At 26.8% G+C, this 27,953-nt stretch overlaps 1 protein-coding gene across 3 annotated transcripts; it reads right to left on the bottom strand.

Moving 5' to 3' along the window:
- Positions 1-241: 241 nt before the first annotated feature.
- LOC132934071 (neogenin) lies at positions 242-27,880 on the bottom strand. 3 transcript variants are annotated; one of them, XM_061000346.1, is made up of 28 exons: positions 27,417-27,880; positions 25,759-25,921; positions 24,281-24,432; positions 24,059-24,220; positions 23,848-23,967; positions 21,924-22,077; positions 21,236-21,378; positions 18,103-18,262; positions 17,088-17,203; positions 16,102-16,333; positions 15,767-16,040; positions 15,492-15,701; positions 15,265-15,429; positions 14,576-14,705; positions 14,360-14,518; positions 14,075-14,295; positions 13,846-14,004; positions 12,896-13,058; positions 12,639-12,833; positions 12,521-12,556; positions 12,299-12,440; positions 10,262-10,524; positions 7,091-7,207; positions 6,889-6,987; positions 6,722-6,821; positions 3,842-3,954; positions 3,595-3,770; positions 242-2,832 (listed from the first exon to the last, which is right to left on the bottom strand). In XM_061000346.1, exons 1-28 carry the CDS (start codon positions 27,505-27,507, stop codon positions 2,734-2,736), a joined length of 4,314 nt encoding a protein of 1,437 aa, XP_060856329.1. In that variant the 5' UTR covers positions 27,508-27,880; the 3' UTR covers positions 242-2,733. The 3 variants fall into 3 exon arrangements, with proteins under 3 accessions (XP_060856329.1, XP_060856330.1, XP_060856331.1); XM_061000347.1 differs by having other exon boundaries at positions 16,102-16,267; XM_061000348.1 differs by lacking the exon at positions 7,091-7,207 and having other exon boundaries at positions 27,417-27,879.
- Positions 27,881-27,953: the final 73 nt, after the last annotated feature.

Below are 27,953 nucleotides of genomic sequence, written 5' to 3'. Positions count from 1 at the left end.
TAGTCTAGTTTTAAGTCCTGCAAACCGAATTCAAAAATATGTATAGAGTACTAAGTAATATGGGTAATTTTAAGTGCACCCTGTTTTCGAGGATACACATTATATTATGAATATATATTGACTAAAATACATTATTTTTTTTAAATATAAAACTGATAACTAGTGTAAACATAAATAAATATAATTTTGGTCTTCAAATGATCTGTTATAAAATATGTAAAAATAAAAACACAGATGGCTCATAAAAAAGTTTATTAAAAATAATGTACATGTTTGAAGTAGGTATACAAATACAAGTTTAGATAAAAAAGAGGAACTACAATTTGTCATTATTTTTGTAAAAATAAAGCACTAAATAAGACATGAAAAAAAGACATTTGATTAAGAGATCTATAACATAAGATTAATAGTTATTACATATTAAGTTAGTACCAAATTTTATATAAAATTGTATAAACATAAAACTGTTGTACAGGCATGTGATGTTTTGATTGAAATTCATTACTAAAACTAAAAGTCTATCTACTTAAGGATAACAGCACATTTTTTTTGATTGTGTATAGAAAGTTCCAAGAAATAAATTTAATTTTTGAAATAATTAAGGCACTTTCAAATTTTAGATTTGATAGATAGCCAAATAAATAGTTAAAATAAATATTTATAATAACAAATTATGTATTAAATTATTGCATAAACTATGGAAGGGTTAATAAATTAAGGGCAAGTTAAGATATTACAAAAAGAAAAAAAAACATTTGAGATTAATGAAATATAAAAATCAATTATTGGTTTGTGTTAATTTTAAACAAATGAAAAAATATAAAAATATAAAATAAATTAAACAGTAAATTATAAAAATAAATTATACATATTATATCATAAAGCAAAAATATCACTGGTACATATTATTTAAATATCTTATTTTTTTTAAAAAAATTTGATTATAATATCAAGTTTAAAAAACCAAACAAAATATTTTTTTAATTGTCATACAGAATATCATTCATGAATAAGTACAATATTTTATGTTTTAGCAAATAATTTTCTGTTCAAATCAAAATTAACTGTTAAGACATATTATATGAATGATATTTTTGTAATTTTAGTTAGTTATTTACAAAAGTGTAGAGAATGTTAATTTACAAATATCTTACATAATATACAAAAAAAAATAATTGATGCATTATTGCGATAGTTGCATTTTATTTTGATGGCAGTATAATATTAAAAACTAAAAGAGATAAAAAGAAAACTATCTTTAAGATATATTAATATAAGTTGTAACTAAAAAATTATAATATTATGTGCATCATATAAAAATAATACTCAAAATCTCATATTTTGATAAAATAATGGCTAGTGAAACTGTGATTAGAATATATTAATCTATATTCTATTCAACTGTTACGAAATACATTTAAGAAAGATATATTAAATTAATAGAAGTATACATTTTCAGAATAGTGTTTTGTAAAATATTACTAAAAAATATTCTCTGACACAGTTATACCACCAGTCGACTAGTATAAAATTTTTATAATTTTGATTTAATTGCCAGAGGTAAAGTACAAATATTAATTTAAAGATCAACTATACTATAATTTAATGTATTTAGAAAATTAGTACTTATCAACCTGATAAAATGCAATGTTATTAATATAAAGCACAAATAGAAAAAAAAAATTAATCTTGGAATACAATTTTATCATAACATCAATTAAATGTTTTTAATATTATTTTTTCATTAACAAAAGAGATTTAATACATTTTAATTAAAATTTGTTACATGCCATAAAAAAATTAGACTGTCAGTAAACAATAATATAATACATTTTGTATTTTGATTCAATGAATTATTTAAACAAATTTAAAGACTTAATTATTATTAATCACAATTTTTATGCAATGTATGAGGGCATATTATTTTAGTCCTTATTAATAAATACTTTGTACTTTTGTAAAAAAAAAATTTTAATCATAAGAATGCTTGGTCATTTACAGTTGAATATATAGAAAATAACATAAATGTATTGCTGGTAAACCTAACCTAATCAACAGCCATTTATAACCATTATAACAAGTAGTTCATAATAATAATAATAACTTTAATTTTACATAAATAATACACGTTCTGCATATTGTGATAAAATATAAAATGACCAATACAAAATAGATGATACAACTTTACCTATGATGAAGAATATCAAATGTTTAAACAAAAAATATTAATTTGTTAAAAATTTTATATCGGATATATGTGTACAAGATGGTGGGAGGGGGAACAGGTGGTCAAATTTGCGTGATAAATTATCATTTATATTGCAAAAATTACTTTTAATATTTCATGAAATACCTATTAAGCGCATGTGACAGAAATAACACATAATTACCAGAACAAACTTGTAAGGTTATATAATCTATATAAATCATAAATGGGAACATATTAAGTTATTGCTAATTTACCAAAAATCACTTTTTCAAATATCACAAAAGAAACAGGAATGAAAAATTCATACATTTTTTTTTTACAAACAAGTGTCTAAATAAATAAAAATATACACATAACCCTACAAATGTAATCTGGTGGTTTAAAATAGTCACTCTGGACATCAGAGATCAGTCTTTATGATATACTGCATTTAATACTTAAAATTAAATCTAAATAATATGTATGTTTTAAAAAGTAATTTCTTTTATAATTAACAGACCTAAATGAAAATAAAAAAATTGTGCCTAACACTGGAATTCGGATGCAGTAATTGCACTCAGATCTTTCATTAGACCTTCCAAATTTGCCATCTCTTGATTGAGTTCTTCTGTGCTATAGGAAGTCTGTAAATATTTTTTTTTGTTTTAGTACATGTATTATTATCAAGTTATAAAAATATTTACCAATAATAATAAATAGTAATAAAATTATTTAAAATCAACTCATTAAAATTGTTGTCTAATTAATTCATAATAAATAATTAAAAATATTATTTAAATACTGCTGGTTTATAATATATTGGTATCATATATTCAATGATCCAATGAATATCAGTATACAAAATGCAAAAAGTTTTTTCTGAGGAAGAATACAAATGATCACTGACCGTAGATATTTTGGTTTTTCAAAATTAAACTATAGATTCTACTTTGGCGGGTTTATTAATTAAACATGTTAAATATTTTAAAAACACCAGTTTTCAATTTTCTGAAATTGTATTCTAATTTATATTACTTTATGATGTTAATATAACAAGGGTTAATTATTATTTATAAACATCATGTACATGGTTTTAAAAATGAAAATATATGCATATAAATAATGGTAACTAAATATTTAATACTATATTACTATAATATATGAAGGGATAAAAGTATAAAACCTTTAGGCAGTAGATACATAGTATAATGATTTGTCAATTAGTTACACGGCAACAATATTATTAATACAAACTGCATAATTATAACAAGGACTGGACTATAATGTTACTTAATAAAATTAAGCTGTTACAGTAACTTAACTTAGTATGTTATTCCTACTTAAAATTACAAGAAGAAATTTCATTTAACTATTAAAAAGCAATAAATTCAAAAATTTGTCATTACTTGTATTTTATTAAGAGATTCTACTTCAGTTATAGTATCTCTTTGATTTGAACCAGTTAATGGTGACTTCCACGTTTTAGGACCACTAGACACAGATGTACTGGATGGTGAATTATTAATAGCTGAGTAAATATTTTTTTTGTATGGACTGGATGAACCTTGAGGTCTGACTGTTACTAAAAATATATATATATATACATATTATATATCAATTATTACAAATAACACTAAAATTATGTTTGAATACCAATGTGTTTTTGTTGAGGAGTAGATGGCGCTGACTGAGGCGGAGGTGCAGGAACACTAAAACTTTTTAAAGGATGACCTTGTTGTCTTTTTTCACTAGAATTTAGTAATGCTCTATAAAAAAAAAAAATAATAATAAATGTGCACGGGGCCGGGTCAATAAAATAAAAATGTTACTCAAAACCTAAATTTTTTTTTATGTAGTAATTAATTTGAATGAATTAGTTTTTTTATTATTATTATTAAATATGATCTTTAAAGATACAAAAGTTGAGCAATTTTAAAACTCAACTACTATTCATAAATAAATATTATGCATCACTAAAGGTAATCAAACTATATATTATTAGACATCATTTTAATAGTAATAGTATTAATATTTGTCTGCATTTTATGTGACTTAACAGTGATTTACATTTAATAATGTTTCATGGTTTAAGTCAGGGATGGCCAAACTGTGGCACGCGTGCCATTTGTGGCACATTAATTGTTGTTATTGAATGGCAAACTAGTCAGATAAAATAATATATAATTTTTAAAAATAAGTATTATTAAATTGGATTATATTATTGCAGTGGAATTTTCCGATTATTATTCCGATACGAGAATAAGTTAGTTTTTTAGAATCGCCGTGCCCGTGCGTTAACGAGTAGTTTGTGTCGTTGTGTGTGTGTGATCGTGAAATGGCATCTAATAAACCAGGAACTTCAAGTTTAGGCGTAAAACAAAGTTATAAAGATGATATTTCTTCGCGAAATTTTAATACAGAATGGATAAAAAAATTTTTATGTATAGAAGGTAAAAAATCTAGACCGACATGTTTAGTATCTAACTCTGTAATTGCAGTTCCAAAAAAGTTCAATGTTCAACAGCACTATAATAATCAGTGATATTATTGAAAAATACCCCGAGGGTTCTGTAAAGAGGATAGAATATATTAAAAAGAAGACTAATTCAATGTTAACTCTGCAATCAACTTTTACTAAACAATCAAATGAAAAAATAGACACGATGTTAACGTACTATGAATCGCATTTTTGCTAGCCAAGTGTGGAAAACCTTATTCTGATGGCAAAATCATTAAAAAAAGTTTCGATATTTTTGCAAAAAGTGCAAATGATTCAAAAATGTCTACGTACGTAAATGACATTTCTTTATCACGTAAAACAATTATGAGAAGAATTGACGAAATTTCCTCAGATGTTTCAAAACAAATTTTGTGTAGTACTACTAATTAAAAATATTTTTCTCTTGCGCTTGATGAAAGCTGTGATATTACGGACAATCCGCAATTAAGTATATTTATTCAAAGTGTGAATTCTAAGTTTGAAGTGACGGAAGAACTTGTAGGACTTGAAGTACTCGAAACATCGACAAAAGGTACAGATATATTTAATAAACTAAAATGTTGTGTTGAAACTTTGTTGTTAAAAAGTGACGATTTAATCTGGTCAAAACTTGAAAGTGTAAGCACAGACGGTGCTCTATGTATGATAGGTAAAAATATTGGTTGTGTAACACTATTGGAGGAGTTTTTGAATAGAAATTTAAATAAATATCACTGTATTATACACCTAGAAGCCTTATGCGCCAAAATTTTAAAATTTGATCATGTATTAAAACCAGTATCTCCATGTATAAACAAAATAAAAACTCGGCCTTTAAATCATTGATTATTCAGAACTCTATTTGAAGACGCCATTAACGAATCTGGTGAACTATTATTATTTTGTGAAGTAAGATGCGTTTCAAAAGGAAGAGCATTAGAAAGATTTTGGAATCTAAAAGACGAAGTTATTGAAATTTTAGAAAAAAATAATGAATTGCCTGATGATGTGAACTACTGAGAGATAAAAATTGGTTAATTAACCTTGCATTTTTAACTGATATTCTCAGACATTTAAATATTCTCAATAAACAACTCCAAGGTGAAGGAAATTTATTTCCAGCACTTGTAGTTTCTATAAATTCTTTCATGTCTTGACTTCGTCTTTTCAAAAGTAATTTAGGAATGGGAAATTTAGATCACTTTGTACGATTAAAATCTATTTATCTACCAACAGATATTGACGATTTTTAAAAATCATATTTCATCACTATATGATAATTTTCAAGAAAGATTCAGCAAATTTAAAGAAGAAGAAGAATTTAAATAACTTATTTATTAATCCATTTATCATAGCGACACACGATCTCCAAAAATATAACCCCAATATGCAATTGGAAATTATTGAACTTCAAAGTTCAACAGTTTTAAAATGCAAATATAAAGTCATCTGAGATTATAGAATTTTGGAAATGCCTACCCGAGGAAGATTTTCCAGAATTACATAATGTAACGGTGAAATTGGTTTGCAGATGTGGCTCTACATATATATGTGAGAAAAGTTTTTCACGGATGACTTTCATTAAAAATAAGTATAGAACCAAACTAATAAATTCTCATTTGAAAAATTTAATGTTTCTATCTTCAACTAAACTTAAACCAAATTATGAAGAGATAATATCCATGAAGCAAATTCAAAATACCTAATCATTAAAAAAAACATTGCAATTGAACTGTAATAAAAATAGTACCTATGAAAAAAATCTAAAATTTATATTTATGTTAACATTGTAAACTGTAAAGAAATAAATATTTTTTAAGGCACATTCTCAATTTTGTTCTTACAATTTTTATCTCAACCGTTATCATATTCACCACCAGTTAAATAAAGCTTTGTTTCAACAATATTTGATGTAATAACCATACTAATAAGTTCTTTATGATTAAGTTATTTGAAAAGTTCAAAAACCAACAATTATTAACTAATGACGTAAGTGGTTTTCATATTCATGTCTTTTTTTTCTAATGAATTTAAGTAATAATGAAAAGACGCACGTGTGCTGTTGTTGTAGATTTGCAGCTGATGATACTGGTATGGATTCAAATTTATCAGGAACTGTAGTAGCTTGAACGATATAATTATTTTCAGGAGCTCCTATTACAAATAAATAAATATAATTATAATAAACAATGTATTTATAAAATCATTAATGTGTTTTTACCGGCTGTTAAATCTACAGTTACATGAGCTCTAGTAGTGGTTGCGTATTGAGATTTTGGATGAGGTGAACGGGATTCTTGATTAGGTAATGTTGCCATAGCTAAAATAAATTGCTTTAATTTATTTTCAAATAACTCTACCAGATAAGAAATTAAATTATAAAATTTAATAATATAAAATTATTAAAAACAATTATAACTTACTATCATGGTAAACAGAATCAAATGAATCAACAGGTAAAACAACAGATTTGGGTTTAAAGCGTTTTTTTAATGTGGAGACTTTTTCATCCGACAATAAAGGTTTCATAATTGTATTACCTTATTATATATAAAATATAAATGAATAAAACTTAACATGTAAAATAATACATAAATAAAGCCATACAACTGAACAGATAAAAACAATTAAATAAAAAAAAAAAAATTATTTTGATTTCAGTACTTCATTCTCTAGCTATAAATTCTTGAAGTCTTCACTAAGTTGAACTTTAACCCTAGAGCACACGCTTCACGGTCAAAAAGACCGGGCTTTTAGAATTTTGTTCATTGATTCAAAAATACGAAATATTATCCTAACCTAATCTGGGTACCTTCTAATTAGATGATAAACTAACATTAGATACAACTCCTAACTGTATACGATTTGATGCCTATACTATAGAAGGAGGGTTCAAAATTCATTAATAATTTATTAATATACGGTATAAAAGACCGTGTGCATGTTATACTGTGACATTGATACACAATTAAATTTTATGATAACTTAATTATGTGTTATTATTAAACTCTCTTATCGCCGATAAGACGTTATTCCTATCGATAAAACGTAAATGAATATTTTATTTTCATTGTGACTGGCAATATTGTTGTTAGTTGTCAGTTGACATTGGTTCGCCATACTGTGTGTAACTACGAGTATAATACACATACTACAGATAAAATATTTATACATGTAAGTATCATTACGTTTTATTTTTACCAGGTAAATTTTTGTTTTAGTCTTACTATATTTTCATTATAGTTGTTTTACATTATATTATTTTTTCATTAGAATGGACGACGATCAAATTCGTTTAGTTATCGAAACTATTGATAATGAAAATACTGAGTTTGACAAAATTGGTGGCAGTGATGAAGAAGGAGTTGATGCGGTAGAATATATTAGTCATAATAGTGATTCTGAACAATCTTTAGACGATAATTATGAAGATAATGGCACCTATTTATTTTCTAATTGGTCGAACGGACCGCAATTTATAGGTAAAGATAGTAAAACTTTTTGGAAATATTGTCCTCCACCAAAAAATAATAGAATTAGATGACATAATATAGTTAGACATGTATCTGGAGTAAAAGGACTAGCTAAAAATGCAAATAGTGTTGAAAAATCGTGGCATTTATTTTTTCCCGATTCTATTTTGGAACAAATAGTTACATACACGAATATTTATCTTGACCGTATAAGACCAAAGTCCGATCGTTCACGTGATGCAAGACCGACTAGTCTCACGGAAATAAAAGCGAAAATCGGTTTGTTATATTTAGCAGGTGTTTATCAGTCTTCTCATGTGAATATAAAGGACTTATGGGCTATGGACGGTACAGGTATTGAATATTTTAGATTATCGATAGGTATGAATCGCTTTTATTTATTACTTCGAGCAATTCGTTTTGATGATATAACAACACGTGCATTGAGACAATCTTCGGACAATCTTGCATCAATACGATCATTTTTTGAAGACTTTGTTAGAAGATGTCAAGACTATTATGAATTGAATAATTATGTTACAATTGATGAAATGTTAGTCTTTCCGAGGTCGTTGTCGTTTTAGACAATACATTCCTAATAAACCCGCAAAGTATGGCCTCAAAATAATCGCATAAGTAGATTCAAATACATATTATTCATATAATTTGGAAATATATGCAGGGAAGCAGCCAAACGGGCCTTATCACGTAAATAACAGTGCTTGTAGTGTCGTAGAAAGATTAATTAGGCCAATTTCTGGTTCAGGTCGAAATATTACGTGCGATAATTGGTTCAGCAGTATTCCTCTCGCAGAAGACCTTAGCCTAACCTAACCATGGTTGGAACATTACGAACGAATAAGAGAGAAATACCACAAATTTTTGTTCAAAAACTCAAAGAGCGGCCGATTGAAAGTAGTATTTTTGGTTTCAAAAAAAAACATGACTTTAGTGTCATATAAACCTTAAGCTAATAAAATTGTTTTAGTTATATGTACTATACATAACAATGATAACATTGATACTGACTGTGCTAGATCGAAGCCTGAAATGATCAAATTTTATAACTCGACAAAAGGGGGAGTCGACACTGTTGACCAAATGAAAGGAAAGTATTCCGTCTCAAGAAACAGCTGGCGTTGGCCATTGACAATATTTTTTTCTGTTCTAAATATTGCAGGTATAAATAGCCAAATTATTTATGCTAGTAACACTAATGCAAAAATTGTTCATAGAGAATATTTAAAATGTCTTTCAAAAGCATTAGTTTATAAATATATGTTGGAAAGAGTACAGATAAAAAACATTCCAATGAATATAAAAGTTTGTACACGTGAAATCACAAACGCTATAGAGGAACCAGTACAAAAGACGTCAAATGCTCCAGGAAGATGTGCATTTTGTAATTGAAAAAAAAACCGAAAAACATCAAATTTGTGTAACGAGTGTCAATCATATATATGTAAAGAACATACAGCGCCTTCGATATGCCAAAACTGTTCACAACGAACGATGGAAGATAATTTTTTTTTAGAATAAAATTATTTTATATAATTAATATGTAAAACATTTATATGAAAATTTAATTTGTTTATATTATGTATTAATAAGATCATTTGACAATTTTTATTTATTTAAAATCAATAAAATAATTATTATTTCAATTTATCGAGTTTTAATTGAAATATTTCAATACACGGTCAAAAACACCGTGTACGTGGAATCTCGTGAATATTTTTAATGCGTGTAATCTAGAGTTAAGAAATTAAAATAGCAAAGACTAAATGAGTAATGTAAGACTAGTTAGAATAGCACAATATATTTTTTTTTGTTATGGTGTGATGTGTAGACACTTATAATTTTTATTTACATCCAATAGGCAAATATTTTACAAATATTTTGCAAATTTTTTATAACAAATCAATATTTAATAATTTGAAATTTAAAACTAAATTGTTAATTAAAATAAAAATATATTTTATTTAAATCATATTTTTAAGTCATATTAAAAAAAAAAATTGGATCAGTTTCAAGTTTCAAGTTGAATTTGTGGTCAAAATTTAAGTTTCATTCATCCCTAACTTAATGCAATGTAATAGAGAAAAAATATTATATACATACCCACATACGATGAAACGTAGTTACTTTTTTCTAAAGAATTTGTAGCTTGTGGTACATGATGTATGGTAACACGGGTGTCAGGACCATCATACGTATTTGAACTTCCTTGACCACATCCAGAACTCGTATCTAATGAACCCTGAGAAGATTTTTCCATCGATTTTAGTTCCATTTGATCGTGGTGTATCCACAAATCTGGGGGTTTAATGCTTGGAGACTGAGCTACCCCTTTTGCATTATAACCAGTCGATCCTTTTATATACCTTAAGTGAAAATTAAATGTCATCTATTATTGATAAATAACTAACATTAACTAACTTTTTTCAAGTTAATATAGTAATATTATGATGGAGGTATCAATTATTAATAAAATGATAATAGTAATTGAATCATTCAGTGCAAGAGACGTAAACTACAAAAATTTCATAACTGAGGCAATAATATAATTTTATTTAGAATCTTAAAATAGTATTGTTGAATTTTCCACAATAATGCAAAAACGGCATAGGTTTTCACTTTTGTTGTATGGAATAAGATTAATGTTGTAATCAAATTATATTAAAATTTTTAGATGAGCCATTTTGGTATCATTAGTTTTATTATCAAAATAAAATAGGTGCAATGCTATGTAATAAGTAAATAAATGTAATCTAATGTAAGTTTTAGTGGACAATTAAATATTAATTACTAAGTTAAGAATTCCATCCAAATTTTAAAAAAAGTTATTATTTTGTTACTTTTTTAAAATATTTTGACTTAATTTTTTATACTATGTGATTTTAAATGTAAAAATGATTTATAAAAAAAAATAATAGGAATACATAATTTTTTTATTAGATATTCTACAACAGGGGTCTTCTCCAACCTACGGCCTACCAAAGGTTTTTTCACCTAATAGCTAAACTATTAATATATTAATCTAATTTAGTTTTCATTGTTTTTAATTTATTATTTTTTCTTTTGATGTTGTTCATAACAGTTTATAATAGTCATACATAAAAATGTTGGCCCGCCGTAAAAAAAAAGGTTGGAGCCCTGTTTTACAATATCTAAAATCAGAAATCTGCGGTTTAATTAATTTAAAAATATTATTTTTTTACTTTAGTTTTTTTAAGTATTTTTTTTCTGATAGCAAACTGAATAGTTCTTTATTGAAATTCAAGTATACTAATACATAATATTTCTATTTACAAGTTAATACCTACTCTATGTAAGCAAAGCTTGTGGTGAGAGTACTATTAACTACTCATATTTTTAGAATATTACTAAAATTAATACCAATGGTTTGTTGTTAAAAATAAGTTAGATGTTATATTGAAATATTTAAATTGTATGATTATAAATGATATCATTATTTTATTATTTATTTTAAAATGCTACTATGTTTGAAACTTAAAATGTGAAACTTGTTATCTAAAACTATCAGAATTATGTAATAACAATTTCTTTTGGTTTAAAATGCATTTTAGATTTTTCTGTAATAATAGAATAACATGTATTATGTTAGCTGAACGTTTATATTTTAATGGCTTTATTGTCACTTAAATTACTTTAATTCAAAAATCAGACCTAAGAATATTTTGTATTATATAAAAGAATTATGTGCGAGAGCAAGTGGATTATCCAACAAAAGTTTGTTGAACCTTGTGTTATTTATTCAAAAAAAAAACTTTTAAAAAGATCCATGATTTATTATAATTTATAGTTAATTAAAACCGATATTTGATTTAATTTTGTTTTTTAACATAAATTCAATAAGAAATACAAATCTGCATTTTTCTCATAACCGCTCAATGCCTCAATTGATGCTCAATTTTTTTCAACTGTGCTAAGATAATGGACAAAGATAAACAACACTATTTCTTATCAATTTCCTAGATGTTATGGAAACCATAATTTACAAAATAAAGTTTACCCATGTCAAAATTAAATTGTTCAACAATCGTAAAACTGCTAGTGTAAATTATATAAATTAAAATTACATTTTCATAAATATTTTAACTTTAAAATTTAATTAAAAAATTTAAAAAAAATTACCCTTTTTTACTTCGATTTCTTAATGGTTTATTTTGTTTACAACACAATAAAGCAATTCCAATTCCAATACATGATATAAGTAACAAACAACATGCGATCAGTATGTATAAAATAGTTGTGTTGTTTATACCACTTTTCCCATCTGTATAATTAGATTAAAACAAAAATAAAATTGTATAAGTAATAAAAGAGAATGTTAGTTTATTTTTTAAATTATTATACCTTTTAATGATGTTCCATCATTGTAAGGACTACCACCTAAAAATATTTCAAAATTAAATATTAACAAGATAACTTGATCAAGCGGATTACTAATTAAATATTCAAATTAATTTAGTACCTGGCAATGTTTTGATACTAATAGTAGGACTAAATGGACCATAACCAATAGCATTTTTAGCTTGAATTTTGAAAAAATAATTAGTACTTGGTGTCAGTCCTTTAATTGAGTAAGACATAAGTTCTCCTTCAACTGTTTCAGTAATCCACTCATTGTCTGAACTTGTATCATCAGTTGTATATAAAATCATATATGCTAGAACAAAATATCCAGCCAGTTAATCCAGTCTTTTAATTTGTTTGTTTTAAACTACTTACCAATAATTTGTCCATTTGAAAATTTTGGTGGTTGCCAATTTAATGTTATAGATTGAGGCTTATCATCATTTTTAACAGCAGTTAAATCTCTTGGTGGTGATGCTGGTTTTGCTTCTTGAGTATTATTCATAACGAGTAAACTCCATGCACTTTCATATTGGCCCTAGTCATACAAATTATTTTATATTAAACTACTACAAAAAAAACTATACTCTAGGCCATGAGAGTGTACTCGTCGTATTGTGTATGCAGACTAATCTCCATTGCAACTTCTCTCGCCACCAGTGCTCCCTCTACCATCAAATGCTTATGTTGAAAGAATTTTTTCTATCATGAATCAAAAGTGATCAAAGGAACCGGTGCAAAGTAGAACTTTTTAAGTCAAAACTTCAAATAAAACTGTTCAGATTTTATTGAAAAATAATGCAAGAAAAAAATTACTAAAAGCAGTAATGAGTTACCAAAAATATTCTTTAAAAACTAAAAAAAATAATTAGTAGTTATTATTATATTATCTTATATCAAATGGGTTTACATATCAATAAAAAAAACAAAAGTAGTATTTTATATTTAATTTGTTAATATGCATCCGTTAGAATGTTTGAAGAGGAACATTTGAATGCAGTAGGTGAAACCATTAATTGGTGTGGCAACATTCATATTTATATATCAAACTTAATATTGTCACAAAAAATTCTGCCCGTATGTCCACTAAAAGGTGGTACCTCTGACCACCATCATCCCTCCCAACATAATTGTTACTACCACTCTAATAACACACGACGATTGGCAAAAGGTACATAGCAGATGCAACAATGTTGTGACTGTTGTAGCACAGTATGTATAGCTGACGGGAGTGTACACGTGAGAAAAGTTTTAGTCTTTTAGTTGACGCACTCACTCACTTTCGTGGGCTAGAGTATACCAACAATTGAGTATTAAAAATTTACCTTTATCAGTTTTACTGTAAACTCATACTGAGTATTAGGTTTTAGTTCATTAATAATGCAAGAAAGTTCAGTGGTGTTTACATAATTGTAACGTGATTTGTTAGTTGAATAGGACGATTTGTATCGCACAACATACAGACGTACATCTTCAACATTTGACTGTAATTAAAATTAAAATTAATATTAAATGTATAATTAATTGGTTTGTTTTTAATAAAATATGTATTACATCAAAATCATCTAAAAGAGAATTATCTGTCCATGATACTTCTATGGCATTTGGTGATATAACGTTAGTTTTTAAACCAATTGGTGGTATTATTGGGTTTGATGATTCCTCCAATGTGTTTACAATATTTTGTTCTTTTATGGTTGTTACTAGGTATGCTAATGGTCCAAAACCCATATCATTAACAGCAGCTAGACTCAGTACATATTCAGCGTTTTGTTCTAAAAATGATGATACACATAAAATAATTTTAAATAAAAAATATATAAATTAATTAATATTCACCCAAATTTTTAATTTCATATTGTCGTATTTTTGGATTTAATTTTTCCTTATACACATCAGGAACACCTTTACCCCATGCTAGTGTATATTCTCTAACAATTATACTTTTATCTTTTGGCGGAGACCAGGTTACCAATAGTGAATTGGAAAAAGCTCGAACTATTTTAAAATAATACATTTAAGAAAATAAATAAAAATTATAAAATTAAAACTAACCTTTGAAATTAGTAGGTGCATCCGGTACGGTATCTTCCCTAAGATTTTTATCAAATGTTAAAACTGTAAACCACTCTGAAGGTGGACTATTTCCAACAGTATTTAAAGTCCATAAACGAACTTGATAAGTCTGAAATGATTAATAAAATATAATAACCAGCTAACTTTGTTAAATAAAATATATTCCAAGTACATTAGTTTAAAGAACAACTAACATACATAAATATTAACTACCTACTATTTAATATCCAAATTATAAAATAAAATATGATAATTAGATGATAAAGAAATGTTTTAATATTAGATATTTTTTTCCATCAATATTTAACTATCGGTTTTTATTTGTTTCGCATAATATGAATTAATTTTAAATGAATACAAGATCTCCCGTATTAAATACACATTTTTAATCTGCAATAGGTATAAATATGATTAGAAGATAATCATATATATTTTTAATTGAATATTGTAATTGTATATATTCAACTTTTTATGTTAAGTAATAACTTAATTATGAACTAAGTGATTCCTTAAATTAAAGTTTGAGTAAAATAAGCTATTAACTATAGGTTTTATTTTAAGTTTGAGAATATTAATTCATAAAAATGTTAAACGCTTTGTTCATATATAGAGGAATAAAAGACAACAATACTAAAAGAATATAAGAAGTTTAAAAACTTTTTACTTACTGAACTTTTGTCTAATCCAGAAATTTGATATTCTAAATTATCACCAGCCGTTGTGATGGTGTCACCAGATGATTTTTTATCTGGTTTTTTGTATCGAATTTTATAACCGGTTATAACTCCATTTTGGCTGGATTTTGGTGGATGTTCCCATCTAATATTAATCTCCTAAATTTAAAAATAATATACATTAATAATAAATTATTTTATTATTAAATATTTTGATATACCGTAGAAGAAATTGCTTCAACAACAATATTTTGTGGCGGTTGAGATGGAGCTGAAGGTTTTGTTAAAACAACCAATTCTAAAGAGTTCATCCCGGGACCATTTTGATTGTATGCCACTACCCAAATTTTATACCTGGTATATGGACTAAGGTCACTTATTTCATGGTCTGTATGTTTTGTTATGAAAAATTGTTCTTCGGTAGTTGAATCCTGGTAAATGTAAAATATTTATAAGTACAGATTTGTGTTTTTTTATTTATTTATTACAATGCTACCTTCATATAAAATAATTTGTACTCTTTCAAATTCTCACTGCCGTGTTCTGGTCTAGACCAAGAGACAATTATTGATGTAGGTGTAACTGTTTTAGCAGTTACATTGAAGGGTTGTCCAGGTAAATTAATTTCTGCCTTGGTCATTACTTTTAAACGCGGCGAACTTTCGCCTATACCATATTTGTTTTGTGCTATAACTCTAAAGAGATAATGCTTATCGGGTATTAATTCGTTGATAGTTATATCAGTTTGTGTTGTGTTTGTCATACGTTCTCTGCAACATTTACATAAAAACGATTAAAAATAATTAAAAATATGTTTATACAAATATTAACCTGTCTGATCCTTCTTGTTGATAAAATATTGTATAAGTTAATATCTCTCCATTAGGTTTAAGTGGAATAATCCAAGTTAAAGTGGCTAACCTAGACGATACAAGACTTGCTTCAAGTGCTCTTGGGGGTGATGGTAGATTGTTTTTTAAATCCTTGGGTTTTTCAGCTGCAGAGAATGAGTTGACGAAATCATTACTAATATTTGTAGAACTGTTTGCACTAGGTACATTTTCTGTTTATAAAAGCAAAAACATAACAAAACGCAAAACAAAAATAAATAAATGACTACAAAACAAAACAAAGCAAAAGTAATAAATAATAAAGTGAATGATCTTAAAGAATTTATAAACCGTTATTTTAAGTTATTTTAGTTTTTACGTTATCATTATTCAAAAATGATTTTTTGTATAGGATTTTTTACTTAAATAAATTCTAAAGATTGGTAACTGTTATTGTAAACATTTTAACTAATATAAATAAGCTAGTCCAGCTATTAATAATTATACTACACTGATAAGATTAATTATTGTATGTTAGCTGCCAACTTAGGAATGTGTAACTCATATGAAAAATAAATATTATATAAGCAAAACAAAAGTTATAAAAATATTTATTATTTTATATTATTATAAATTATTTATATTTATTTATATATTATTATTTTATTGTTGTATATACCATTACAAATTTATATAATATATCGGTTGGTTTCATTTAGTAATTATGTGTATATTGTTAAGTAAATAAAGCATTGTAAGTATATTATATTATATAAGGTAAGTTAATTATAAAATAAACAAATTAACCACAAACTAAAAATATTGACATGTATTAAAAAAAAAAAAAATATATTTACATATCTAATATTTTACTACATACATTAAAGTTATTTAGTTACTGAAATATAAAATCAATAAATCTCTAATTCCATAAATCCAAGCATTACTGTGATATATTATAAACAAATAGAAATACTATTAAATTACCTGCATGAAAAACATTTAAAAATGCTGATGACTGAATATTCCCAGCAGGGTTTGATGCCAAACACTGGAACATGCCAGAATCCATAGTCATCAAGCCAGATATTTTTAAATTGGTCCTGTAAAACACATGTTTCAAAAATGTATTTAATGTATTATTTTTACTGCTATTTCTTCATAGAACATATAATATATTGTACATGGAATTTCAATTTGATTTTCCATTGTAATCTTCTCTACTGATAATTATTACAATTTCACTTAAAATCTCAGTTGTACATATACTGTTTGCACAACTTCATGAAATGAATTGTCCCTCTTTTTATCACATTATCATAAGAATGAATAACTACTGAGCACCCCTTGTGAAAAATTTTTGAAACATTAACTTAAGCAACCATGGTCTGTACTACAATTGTATGGTTTGCCGCTAGGGTTCACTACAATCTAGTTCTACAGAGCCTTATTGCATGCCATATTAAATGGTCCATGTATTTTAAGAGGAAACTACACCTGCATGTGTTGTCTTTATCTTACAAATGTAAAATATAGCAATAACTGTTTTGCGCGGGTAAAAACCACTCAGGCAGTAGTCAAAGCTAAGCACCCAAATTTTCACACTATAAAAAGAAGAACATTTAAGTGTGCAACATTGTTTATATTTTTACGATATCAGAACTAAAAAAAGTTATTCAAGTTTGAAAAACTCAAAAATAATGATTTTTAAACAATAACAACTTTTTTTGCATATGTGATATTACACGTTGTATGTTCTCTTCTTTCTTGAGTTCAAATTTGGTTGCTTAACTTGGTCTACAGCCTGAGTAGTTCTTACCCGCACAAAACAGTTGCTATGTTATATATTTATAAGACGGAGACAACACATGTGAGTGCAGCGTCCTCTTAAGCAATTTAATATTGGAGTTGTGCAACCAGTTATATATAATGACATTTTAGACAATCCAACTAAGGTAATGTTTTTGTAATTCTTAAACTTACATAATATATGATTACTCACCCACTAACAAACTGTAGGTATTCATCTTGTTTAATTCTATCACCATTTTTTAGCCAAATGACTCGTGGTGGAGGTTTACCGGCTACTTCGCACTCTAACGTAATGTCTTCTTTTTCAAGAACCATTGTATCTTTAGGTTTGCGAATAAATAGTGGTTTAACTATAATTATAAATAATTGTATTTAATAGTTAAGCGTTTAAAAAAATTACTAGATACAATTAAATTGAAACTAAATAGTGTACACCATTATTGTTATAAACATAGATTTTCTAAATTACTATAAAAAATATAAGAATAAACTTTGTTCAGAAATAAGATGCGCTAAAAATGAGTTCTATAGGAAAAAACTCATATATAATACTACTGATAATAATAGTAATAGTTCAAAATAGCTTTGGAATATAATTGGTGAAATAACTAATAAAAATGATAAAAATAACCAATTTCACAAAAAATCCTTGAAAAAAAATTTTAATAATTTAATAAAAACACTAAAATGTGCAAATATATTCAATAACTATTTTGCAGGTGTGGGAGAAAAAATTACAACTCAAATATAAAATGACAATAATATGAAAAATGCTATTAATATTTCTAATCGGAGAATTACTCTAGGGTTTAAGTTTCTAAATGGATTGATATCAGGTAACATAGATTCGCCTTACCTTTTAAGCCTAATCAATTTTAGAGTACCTCAACGTATTTCTCGAAATAATGCTCCTTTCTACATTCCTTCTTACACCTCAAATTATTTAGCAAACGAACCTATCACAAGATTAATGTCTCTTGCCAATGTTGACGCCTCCCGCCTCTGTTAATGCTTATACCATACCTATGTATATCTTTATTAATTTTATTGTAAATCTGTATATATCAAACTTTGTTTTTCAAAAGGGCTAGACCCGTAAATATAAATATAAATAAATAAATAAATTACTGAAAAAGATAATAATAGGAACTAAATTAGAATATGTACTTTTAATAGTAACCAAGTACTAAAAATGATTAAATCACTAAAAATAGGTACTTTGCAAGATTTTTATTCTACATCTTCAAATATACTGATATAGATATCAGATTATATCGTAACTTATCTAAATGATTAAGTTTCCAACAATTTGGTTTTAGAGAAACAGTACTTTTCCAAGAGGCAATCTCACATTTTTTAAATTTAATATATGATGGTCTAGACAAAAATAAAAACTGCATAGCAATATTTTTAGATACAACCAAAGAATTTGACTCATGATCTACTTCTAACTAAATTAAAATCAATAATCGGTATTAACACATTTTGGTACTGGTTTAAATCATATTTTACTAACAGATCCAAATTTTTAAAATGAACGGTATAATTAGCGACCCGTGCATAGTTAAGTATGGTGTCTCACAAGGAACAGTATTAGGCCCGTTACTTTTTTCTATTTACGTAAATGATTTATTAAATTTAGACATAGATGGTGACGATGGTGACATGTTAGTTTTTTCTGACGATACGGTATTATTATTCAAGGGTAATAATTGGCATTTGGTAGTAAAAAAGGCTAACTTTGGCCTTTCAGTAGTGAACTATTGGTATAGTAAAAATTGTTTAGCATTGAATAAAAATAAATATATTTTTATTCCATTTGCCTTGTCTAATATTAACACGCCGGACCAAATGTTAATAAAATCTTATTGTAAAGATTGTAAAGGAAAAGAATTAACAGATATAATATGTAATTAGACGTGTTCAGACGAGCAAAAGTTTGATAAGCAACATATTTTAGTGTAATTTTTGACAAACATTTAAAATGGAATCCTCACATCGATACTGTAATAATGTGCTTACGGAAATGTTTACACATATTTAAAGAACTACACAATATCCTTGACATACCATGTCTAAAAATAGTATATTTTACTTTCGTTCAATCCATATTATTATATGACATAATAGTATGGCATTCAGCACAGTGGCATATCTACGGGGGGATCGGAGACCACATTTTGTGCACAATACAACATGTATATTATAATAATATGAATATAATATGTGTATACTGAATGTCTATAAAAATTGTATATCTCCCTACCCAAGAAAAATAATAAAATTTAGGTACAATATTATTCACAATTACACGACAACTGTAATTGGCAAGATAAAATCGGATACTAATCGAATATTAGGAAAAAATTATGAAATGTAGGTATAATAATATTCACTACAACACGAAAACGATGAATGTAATCGGTGAGATAAAATTGGATATGTACTAATCTTAGTCCGTGGTAATTTCTATGTTTTAAGTTATCGGCATAATGGTCGACAAGAAACAATAAGAAGTGAACTATGTGAAATCAGTAAAAATGACTAAAATAGTGGGAAAATGACCTAAAAATGTCAAAAAATAACTTAAAAAGTAATTAACACAAAAAAATGCAAAATAAAAATTAGTTGTTCAGATTCACATGCTAATGAAACACATTTGTGGCCAGAAGAGCATCGTCTGAAAAGTTCCAAAAAAAAAAAAAAAAAATGCGAATCGCCTCAATTTCTGAGCCCTAGTCATTATTATTATGTTACTATTGTATTGTTTATTTCTATTATGTTATTAGACTAGTCTATTACTACTATTTTAATAGCTTGATAAATTAATTGATTATTATATTATAATATTTAGTATGGGAATGTAAAATTAAATAATAATTTTTTTTTGTTACATAATCTTCTTACTCTCAATACAAGTAGGTATCAACTTATATTCCATGAAATTTCTATTGTTTATACATAAGCTAGAACTAAAAACAAGTTATTCAAGTTTGAAAAACTCAAAAATAATGAAAATTTACATATATTTTTACACAATATCAAGCTAATATTAAAAAATAGGTACAAAAATGTAAGTTACCAAATAATTATTTTTAAATTGTGTTATATAGAACTATAGTTGTTTATTGTGTTGTATTAATATGCATTTAGAAGCTGGGAATTTAGCACACGCTTGCAAAGCTTTCCTAATTTGTTTTATTTTTCATGCATTATACATCAACTCTAGGTAGTATAAAGCAATAATGTCAAGGTAACATTTATAATTAATTGATTTAATGTTTTTCAGATAATTTGGCATTACCAAGCATAGAATTACTCACCATGGACTTCTAATGTAGCAGAAGCATCAGCAGAATCTTCATGATTTTCTGCTCGACAAATATAATTCCCATCATCATTTTTATTTACTTGTGTTATTTGTAAGCCACCAGTACCAATTATGCTAAACCGAGTATCCAGATGTCTAAAATAATAATTAAAAAAATATTATTTTCTTAAATAAATTCATACCTTAATTAAAATACATCGATAATTTTTAAATTGGAAATAAAACACTTGATGTGTTATTACTACTACTATTCTTGTAAGTCCACTTTATCAAAACATAATATGTTTATTAAATGTAATCAACTATCAAACAATTAATAAAACCATGTCGGGAAAAAAAAAATGTGGTCACTTATTTATCATATTTTATTGATGATAATGTACCATAGTAACAAAGATAAAAAGGCGGACATGTGTGTACGGTAAACTTATTTTGAACTTGGTTGAAACATTAAATCCATTTTTATAAATTCATGGGTACTTATAATTAGTTAACAATTAACTTCAATGCTTTTGTGACAGGGATTAATCTCTTTCCATTTGATCAACATTTTGCAGGGTTCATTTTTATAAGCATCTAAACCAATTTTAAGTGTATAGCTAAACAATTTTCAAACTCAAATAAAAAGAAACCCTGTAATCTATAGAATATAAAAAATGTATTGATACACTTATACTTACGCTACATCAATTAGAGTACCACCTTTTAACCAAGAAATTTGTGGTCGTGGATTTCCGACAGCTGCACAATCTAGAGTTACCATTGATCCTTCCAAAGCTATTGTTGAATGAGGTTTAGCAACAAATTCTGGAGCTTTTAATCTTTTAATTGTATCTACACAAATTATAAATACAATTTAAATTACATTTTATATTATATTCGATTCTGAGCAGAGTGAACGAAGCGTGTTTTTAGTTGCCAAGTCTTTTTGTACACTTTTTCTAGAAGAAATAAAATATCTTTTTTAATACTTTAGTTTTACTATTTTTGTTGAACATACTTTTTAACTCTTTTAAAATTTTAAACAAATTTTCAGTTTGATATTTAATTCTTATCTACAACTTTAAAGGTGTGTAATTAATGAACTATTAATGATGTCTAAAGAAGTGAAACTCATTATACTTCTGCTAGCCAATGTGATTCTAACAAGACCCTAAACAACCAAATCCGTTTTCCAGTATCAGAGATCGGTGTTGCTAAAGAAAAATCTAGCTAAAATTAACTATTTTTTCAACAGTTAAAAATATATTTTTTTTTTTTAATTTTTAAGTTTTACATTTTGTATCTACTTGACAAGCCATTTTTATTGAGCCATCTACAAACTTTCTAACTCTCATAGTTTAAAATAAGGTTTTCAGGGCTATGGTCACAGACGTTTATCAAATCATTATACTTTGGGAAGGATATCAGATTTATCTCATTAATATCTTATATTGAAGCTAATTTAATTAATTACTCTTATATTTTTTTTTCTTAAGTATTAACAACTTTAAAGAATCTTTTGTTAATATTTTAAGTGTTTTTGATCAGGTGCTCATATTTTTTTCAACATTTAAGGTACAAAACTATAAAATTATCAATTGATGGTCAAACTTTTTTGTAACCAGGGTAATAAAACAATTACTTTAATAATTTAATTAAAATGTTAACCAAGTTCATATTTTTACACCCCCTGACAACACAATTATTAAAAAAAAATATTGACCTCCCAAACATACCAACTAGATCTAATTTATTACCAGATATAAAAAAAAACACAACATTTAAAATCAATACATTCATCACTCAGAATCTAATACAAGCATTAGTTATAAGTATGATATTATTATTAAATTAATTTTTCTTTGGTTTAATTGTTTTTCATCATATACATTGGACTATTATTAATCATTAGGGAATGGATTTGAATGCAAATTGCATTTTTCTCTAAAAGTCTAAAAACATTGCTTTTCAAGCACAAAGTTCATTGTATACATGAAGGAATTAAAATTATAACTTCTATTTTGCATTTTTTTGACAATTTTATATTTCTAAGTTATTTTAATATAAGAATGGATAACATTTTAGTTAAATTTCAATCTAAAAAATAAAATTTATATTATTTATTTAGCCTTGTTGTAATTCTATTTATATTATTTATTATGTTTTTACTTATCAAAAAAATATGAAGTTGTCGCCACCTATAATACGGTTTGTATAGTTAATTTTTTCAAAATAATTTTCAGGCTAGAAAAAAGATAGAAGAAGATGAATAATAAGATGATACGAATAATTATTAAGAATAAGAATTTATATGATTATTATTAATTAATAACAATACAAATTTCATTGTTAAAAATAATTTTAACAGCATTTTTTAGAGCATTTAAAATTGTTGTTATGAATGCATTCAATTTTATTTTTCAAAAGCATTTTTCTTATTTTTTAGAGCATATAAATCCATTTCCTATTAATCATTTAATTAAAATTAAACATTCATTAAAGTGCCGACTCAATGACGAGATCCACTCGATACCTACTGTACACCAGAGCAGTTAACTACTTTACCCTTATATTGTTTTTATAAAATGTAGAAGTTAAATAGATATATTTTTTTTTAATAACCTTCGTTTTCAACAATTGTCAACACTCCAGGGTCACTTAATCTATGCCTATCCAATCCAGTAACATTACATCTATAAGCACCATTGTCTTCTTTATGAACATCATCAATTTCTAATGATCCTATAAATAACAAAAAAATGAATATAGTTATATTGTGATATTAAATATTAATCATAATTAATAATAAATGTAGTGAAATTAATGATCTTACCTGATGGGAATATTGTCATACGAGCATCTATTACTAATGGTGAATGGTCTTTAAACCAAGTAATTTTTGGTAAAGGTTGAGAATTAATAACACAAGAGAAATGTGCTGTTTGTCCAGGAAGAAGTCTTAGATCTGTTGGTTGTTTTTCAAATGGCGATAAACCTGTTTAATATTATTGTTAATAAATAAATAAATATAAAAACTTCATCAAGTAAGACTTACGTGCAAGAGTTACAGTTGCTATACGACTGACAGCAGAACCAATATTATCAACAAATGCTACACATTGATATGCTTCTAAACCTTCAGAAATATCTTTTTCGTCATTATTGAAAACATTTTTAATAAGCAAAGACCCATTTTTCAAAATAGATCTAAAACAGTATAATACTATGCTTAAAATATAAAAACCAATAATTTTAGTAAAGAAAAATATATTTTTTAAATAAACCTTTGAAAATTGTATATTAAGGGGTATGAATAAAATAATAATAGTATGAAAAAATTCTATGAAAATTAATTTTTGTAAATTAATAGGTACACTCATAGGCATAAATGGTTTTCCTAAATATGTTTGGGAATTAATTATTTTCTTATAGATTAGTAAATTCCCCTTAGGATATATTTTTGATATTAATTGATTCCTATTTTTTTCTTATAGATTAAAACTAGCTACAAAACAGATATTTTAAAGGAAACGTAGTTTACATTCCATAATTTCATATTTATTATTTTAATTAAATATTTAGAAAATAAATGTCTTTTTTGCTAACTTTTGAGTGCATATTTATTTGTTCCATGCATATTTGAACATTTTAGTGCATATATTTATGCATATTTAATATTTATTAGCTCATATTTGGTTGGTTTTTAATGCATACAAATCCGCGTTCTAATACTTAAGTATTCTGCACAATATACATAGCCTACAGACATATATACAATTCTATTAGAGGGAGGGCTATTTACATTTCTGAGAGAATAATAAATGTTGTGACATTGTTTAACTTGTTTAAAATTTAAACATTAATAACATAACAATTCAACCTAAGTTTCACATTAAATGTTTTTCTTATTTTCTTATTTTCTTATTCTTAAATTGTATGGTTAAAGTACTAAAAAAAAACCCCTTCCCAGTAGCACACTTGATATTTTATCCTCTATAAGAAAAATCTATGAATCATACATATTGTGTTTGTTAATAAATAACCATGACAACCTATTATTATACAACCTGTATGAAATTTGGCTTCAGGTTAGAAAAAAAAATTTTGTATTATATTAAAGTAAATTAGGTACTGTTATAAATTGTAAAAACAATTAATCATTCAGTCATTTAACACATATTCTCCAAGTATATGTTTGTTTTAATTTAAAGTAGATACTTAATAGTATTACAGTTATAATTTATATTTTTGTTTAGATTATAGGTAGTCCTTAATCCTAATTCAATATTTAAAGCACATTAGGTAGATAATTTAACAAAAATAATTTTATAGTTAACAGAAATAGTAAGTTACAGTGAAAAATACATTCAAGGAACGATTGTGGTTATAATGAAACTATACAATTTACTTATAATTTTAAGGTTATAAACAAATAAATATAATCAATTGGTATTAAAGAAAAAGAGAACCAATTAAAAAAATCTAATGGTATTGTAGGTAAACTAAAAATAATACTGTTCTTAAAGAATTTACCTTCTTGTATCTCCGATAAAATCGAAGTATTGTCCATCAGGAATCCTCCATCTAATTTGAGGCAATGTAGCAACACTATCAAAATTTGCTTCACAATCCAATCGTATGGTTTTACCGGCAGTTGTTACAATATCACTAGGTTCAGTTATAAATCTTACACTACCTATTTAACAAATTATACATGCAAAATGAGTTATATTTTAGTGAAATAACACGACATAACATTCATAACAAGATAGTTTAATAATATTATAATTAAGGTGCTTATCAATTAAATAAATAAAGATTTGGTACTTGCGAGTTATCCCAACTACCCAAATTTTTCAAGACTACCTTATACAGTTATAATCATCAGTGTTATCTCAACTACCTCCTAATAGGAATCTGTTTATAAATGTACATTTCCGCTTTGTAATCGGTATCGTCGAAATATACAACTTATATATTGTTATCAGACCATTAACCATTTTTGTTGGTATTTATTTCGTCAATAATTAGACCCACAGGAGCAAACACCCAAATAATTGAACACCTTTGGAGATCGGCAAAACAAAAAAAACAAAGGGGAATAGCTTGCACAAAACTTTGCAAACATTTTCTAGAATTCTAATGGATATAAAAATGTACAATCATCCACAAAAATAATTATTAACTGAATTTTTTTTAAAAATTCAACAATAAATTGCGGTAGTCGAGATAAACCGGAAATACCAAATATTAAAATTATTGTATATTTGTTACTAGTTTTAAATCAAATCAGTGGCGGATCCAGGGGGAGGTTTGGGAGGGCAAAGGGGGCATTTCGCATTAGCCATAGTTTTCCTTTGTTTTACACTGTGTTTAGCCAATTTTGTAGCAAATGTATGTACATTTTGTACTTTTGTCCCCTACATAATTAAGCCCAGGATCCGTCACTGAATCAATGTACCTACCAAGATGATTAAATAGTCAGTACTAATTGATTAATTGTAATTATTAGGTAAGGATTTGTATTGTAACATGATAATATTTCTTTTCACGTAGGAAAACCTGTTTGTTAATCACTTATTAATGATAGAATTATTGGCATTCAAGTCTCGACCTCATGTATTATCATAATACATTTAATATTATAAAAAGGATGATTAAGTAGTAACTATTCTTTGTTTAGGATTCATTGAAACTAATTAAGCACTGGGTGCCAAGTAGTATAAGTATAATTGACATCATAATGACTTGCTCTAAGAATGTGTATTTGGGGTGTTAAAATTAACTACTAGGCATTAAAGAACAGAAGACAGTTTGTGTTACAAGGAGTACGAAGAGTTGATATTTTCAATGCATTGAACTGTTGTAGGTATCATTATTATTATCATCATCATCATCATTGTCGAATCGTCAACAAGTCAGAGTGAAAACATTGTTGTATATTGTTAAGACAGGTCTGTCGTTAGATATTTTCCGCCCCAAAGCAAAATGTATACTTGTTTAAATACAAAATAAAATATTTATTTGATTTTTCCGCTTCAATTTCTTTAAACAATTTAAGCCACCCTAAAGCAGCACATAACTTGCTTGTACCCTAACGACGGGCCTGTGTATAGAAGATATGTAAAGCCGTCGCGATGTGGCAAGAGAAGATAACTAATGTAAGACTGTGGCATTGGTTTTGTACTCACTTCGTACCGGCGCGATCAGCAGCAAAAGCCACAGCGTCAGACAGTAACCGGACAACAGGAGTTCTCGGCAGACGCCGCCGCTCGGGCGCATGTTGTGATGTTGTGACGAAAGGACCCGGGACAACGGTCACAGTGCTGCTATCGGGTACGCTTATCCGTCCGGCGGAGTTACGGGTTTCACGACATGACCGCCGACTCCGCGAGTGGACGCGCTCGATGGGTCGGTCACCCGTCTCGCCGATCGTTGTAGACTACTTGTAAACGATGATGTCGTCGAGCCGATCGTTTATAACAGTCACGCCGATAAAAAGCTCTTCCAGCGGACCGTCGTCGTGAGTTTGTGGGTTTTCGACGTTTCTGATCGGACTTGATAATAATAATAATAATAATAATAACAAACAATGACTACGATTTCGTGGTAGTGGTAGTCGCTGCGATCGCACTGGACGGCGGCGGCGATCGGTCGTAAACACGAGACTCCGTTCGCGATTGGCCGACAGTGCCGGTGGTGCGCCCCGCGGCGGCGAGATAACGGAG

This window comes from Metopolophium dirhodum, chromosome 1 (genome assembly GCF_019925205.1).
Source record: "Metopolophium dirhodum isolate CAU chromosome 1, ASM1992520v1, whole genome shotgun sequence".
In the NCBI taxonomy this organism is placed as follows: Eukaryota; Metazoa; Arthropoda; class Insecta; order Hemiptera; family Aphididae; genus Metopolophium; species Metopolophium dirhodum.
Note: the sequence above shows the minus strand (reverse complement) of the source record. Positions and strands in the feature narration are given on the sequence as shown.

Excerpts from the sequence above, each read along its gene's own strand:
- LOC132934071 (XM_061000346.1), bottom strand. The coding sequence starts at position 27,507 with ATGCGCCCGAGCGGCGGCGTCTGCCGAGAACTCCTGTTGTCCGGTTAC. Across the intron at positions 24,433-25,758 it reads TTTATCGGAGATACAAGAAG|ATCTATTTTGAAAAATGGGT; the intron begins GTAAATTCTTTA and ends ATACTGTTTTAG. Across the intron at positions 13,059-13,845 it reads TTACAGTAAAACTGATAAAG|GGCCAATATGAAAGTGCATG; the intron begins GTAAATTTTTAA and ends TTGTATGACTAG.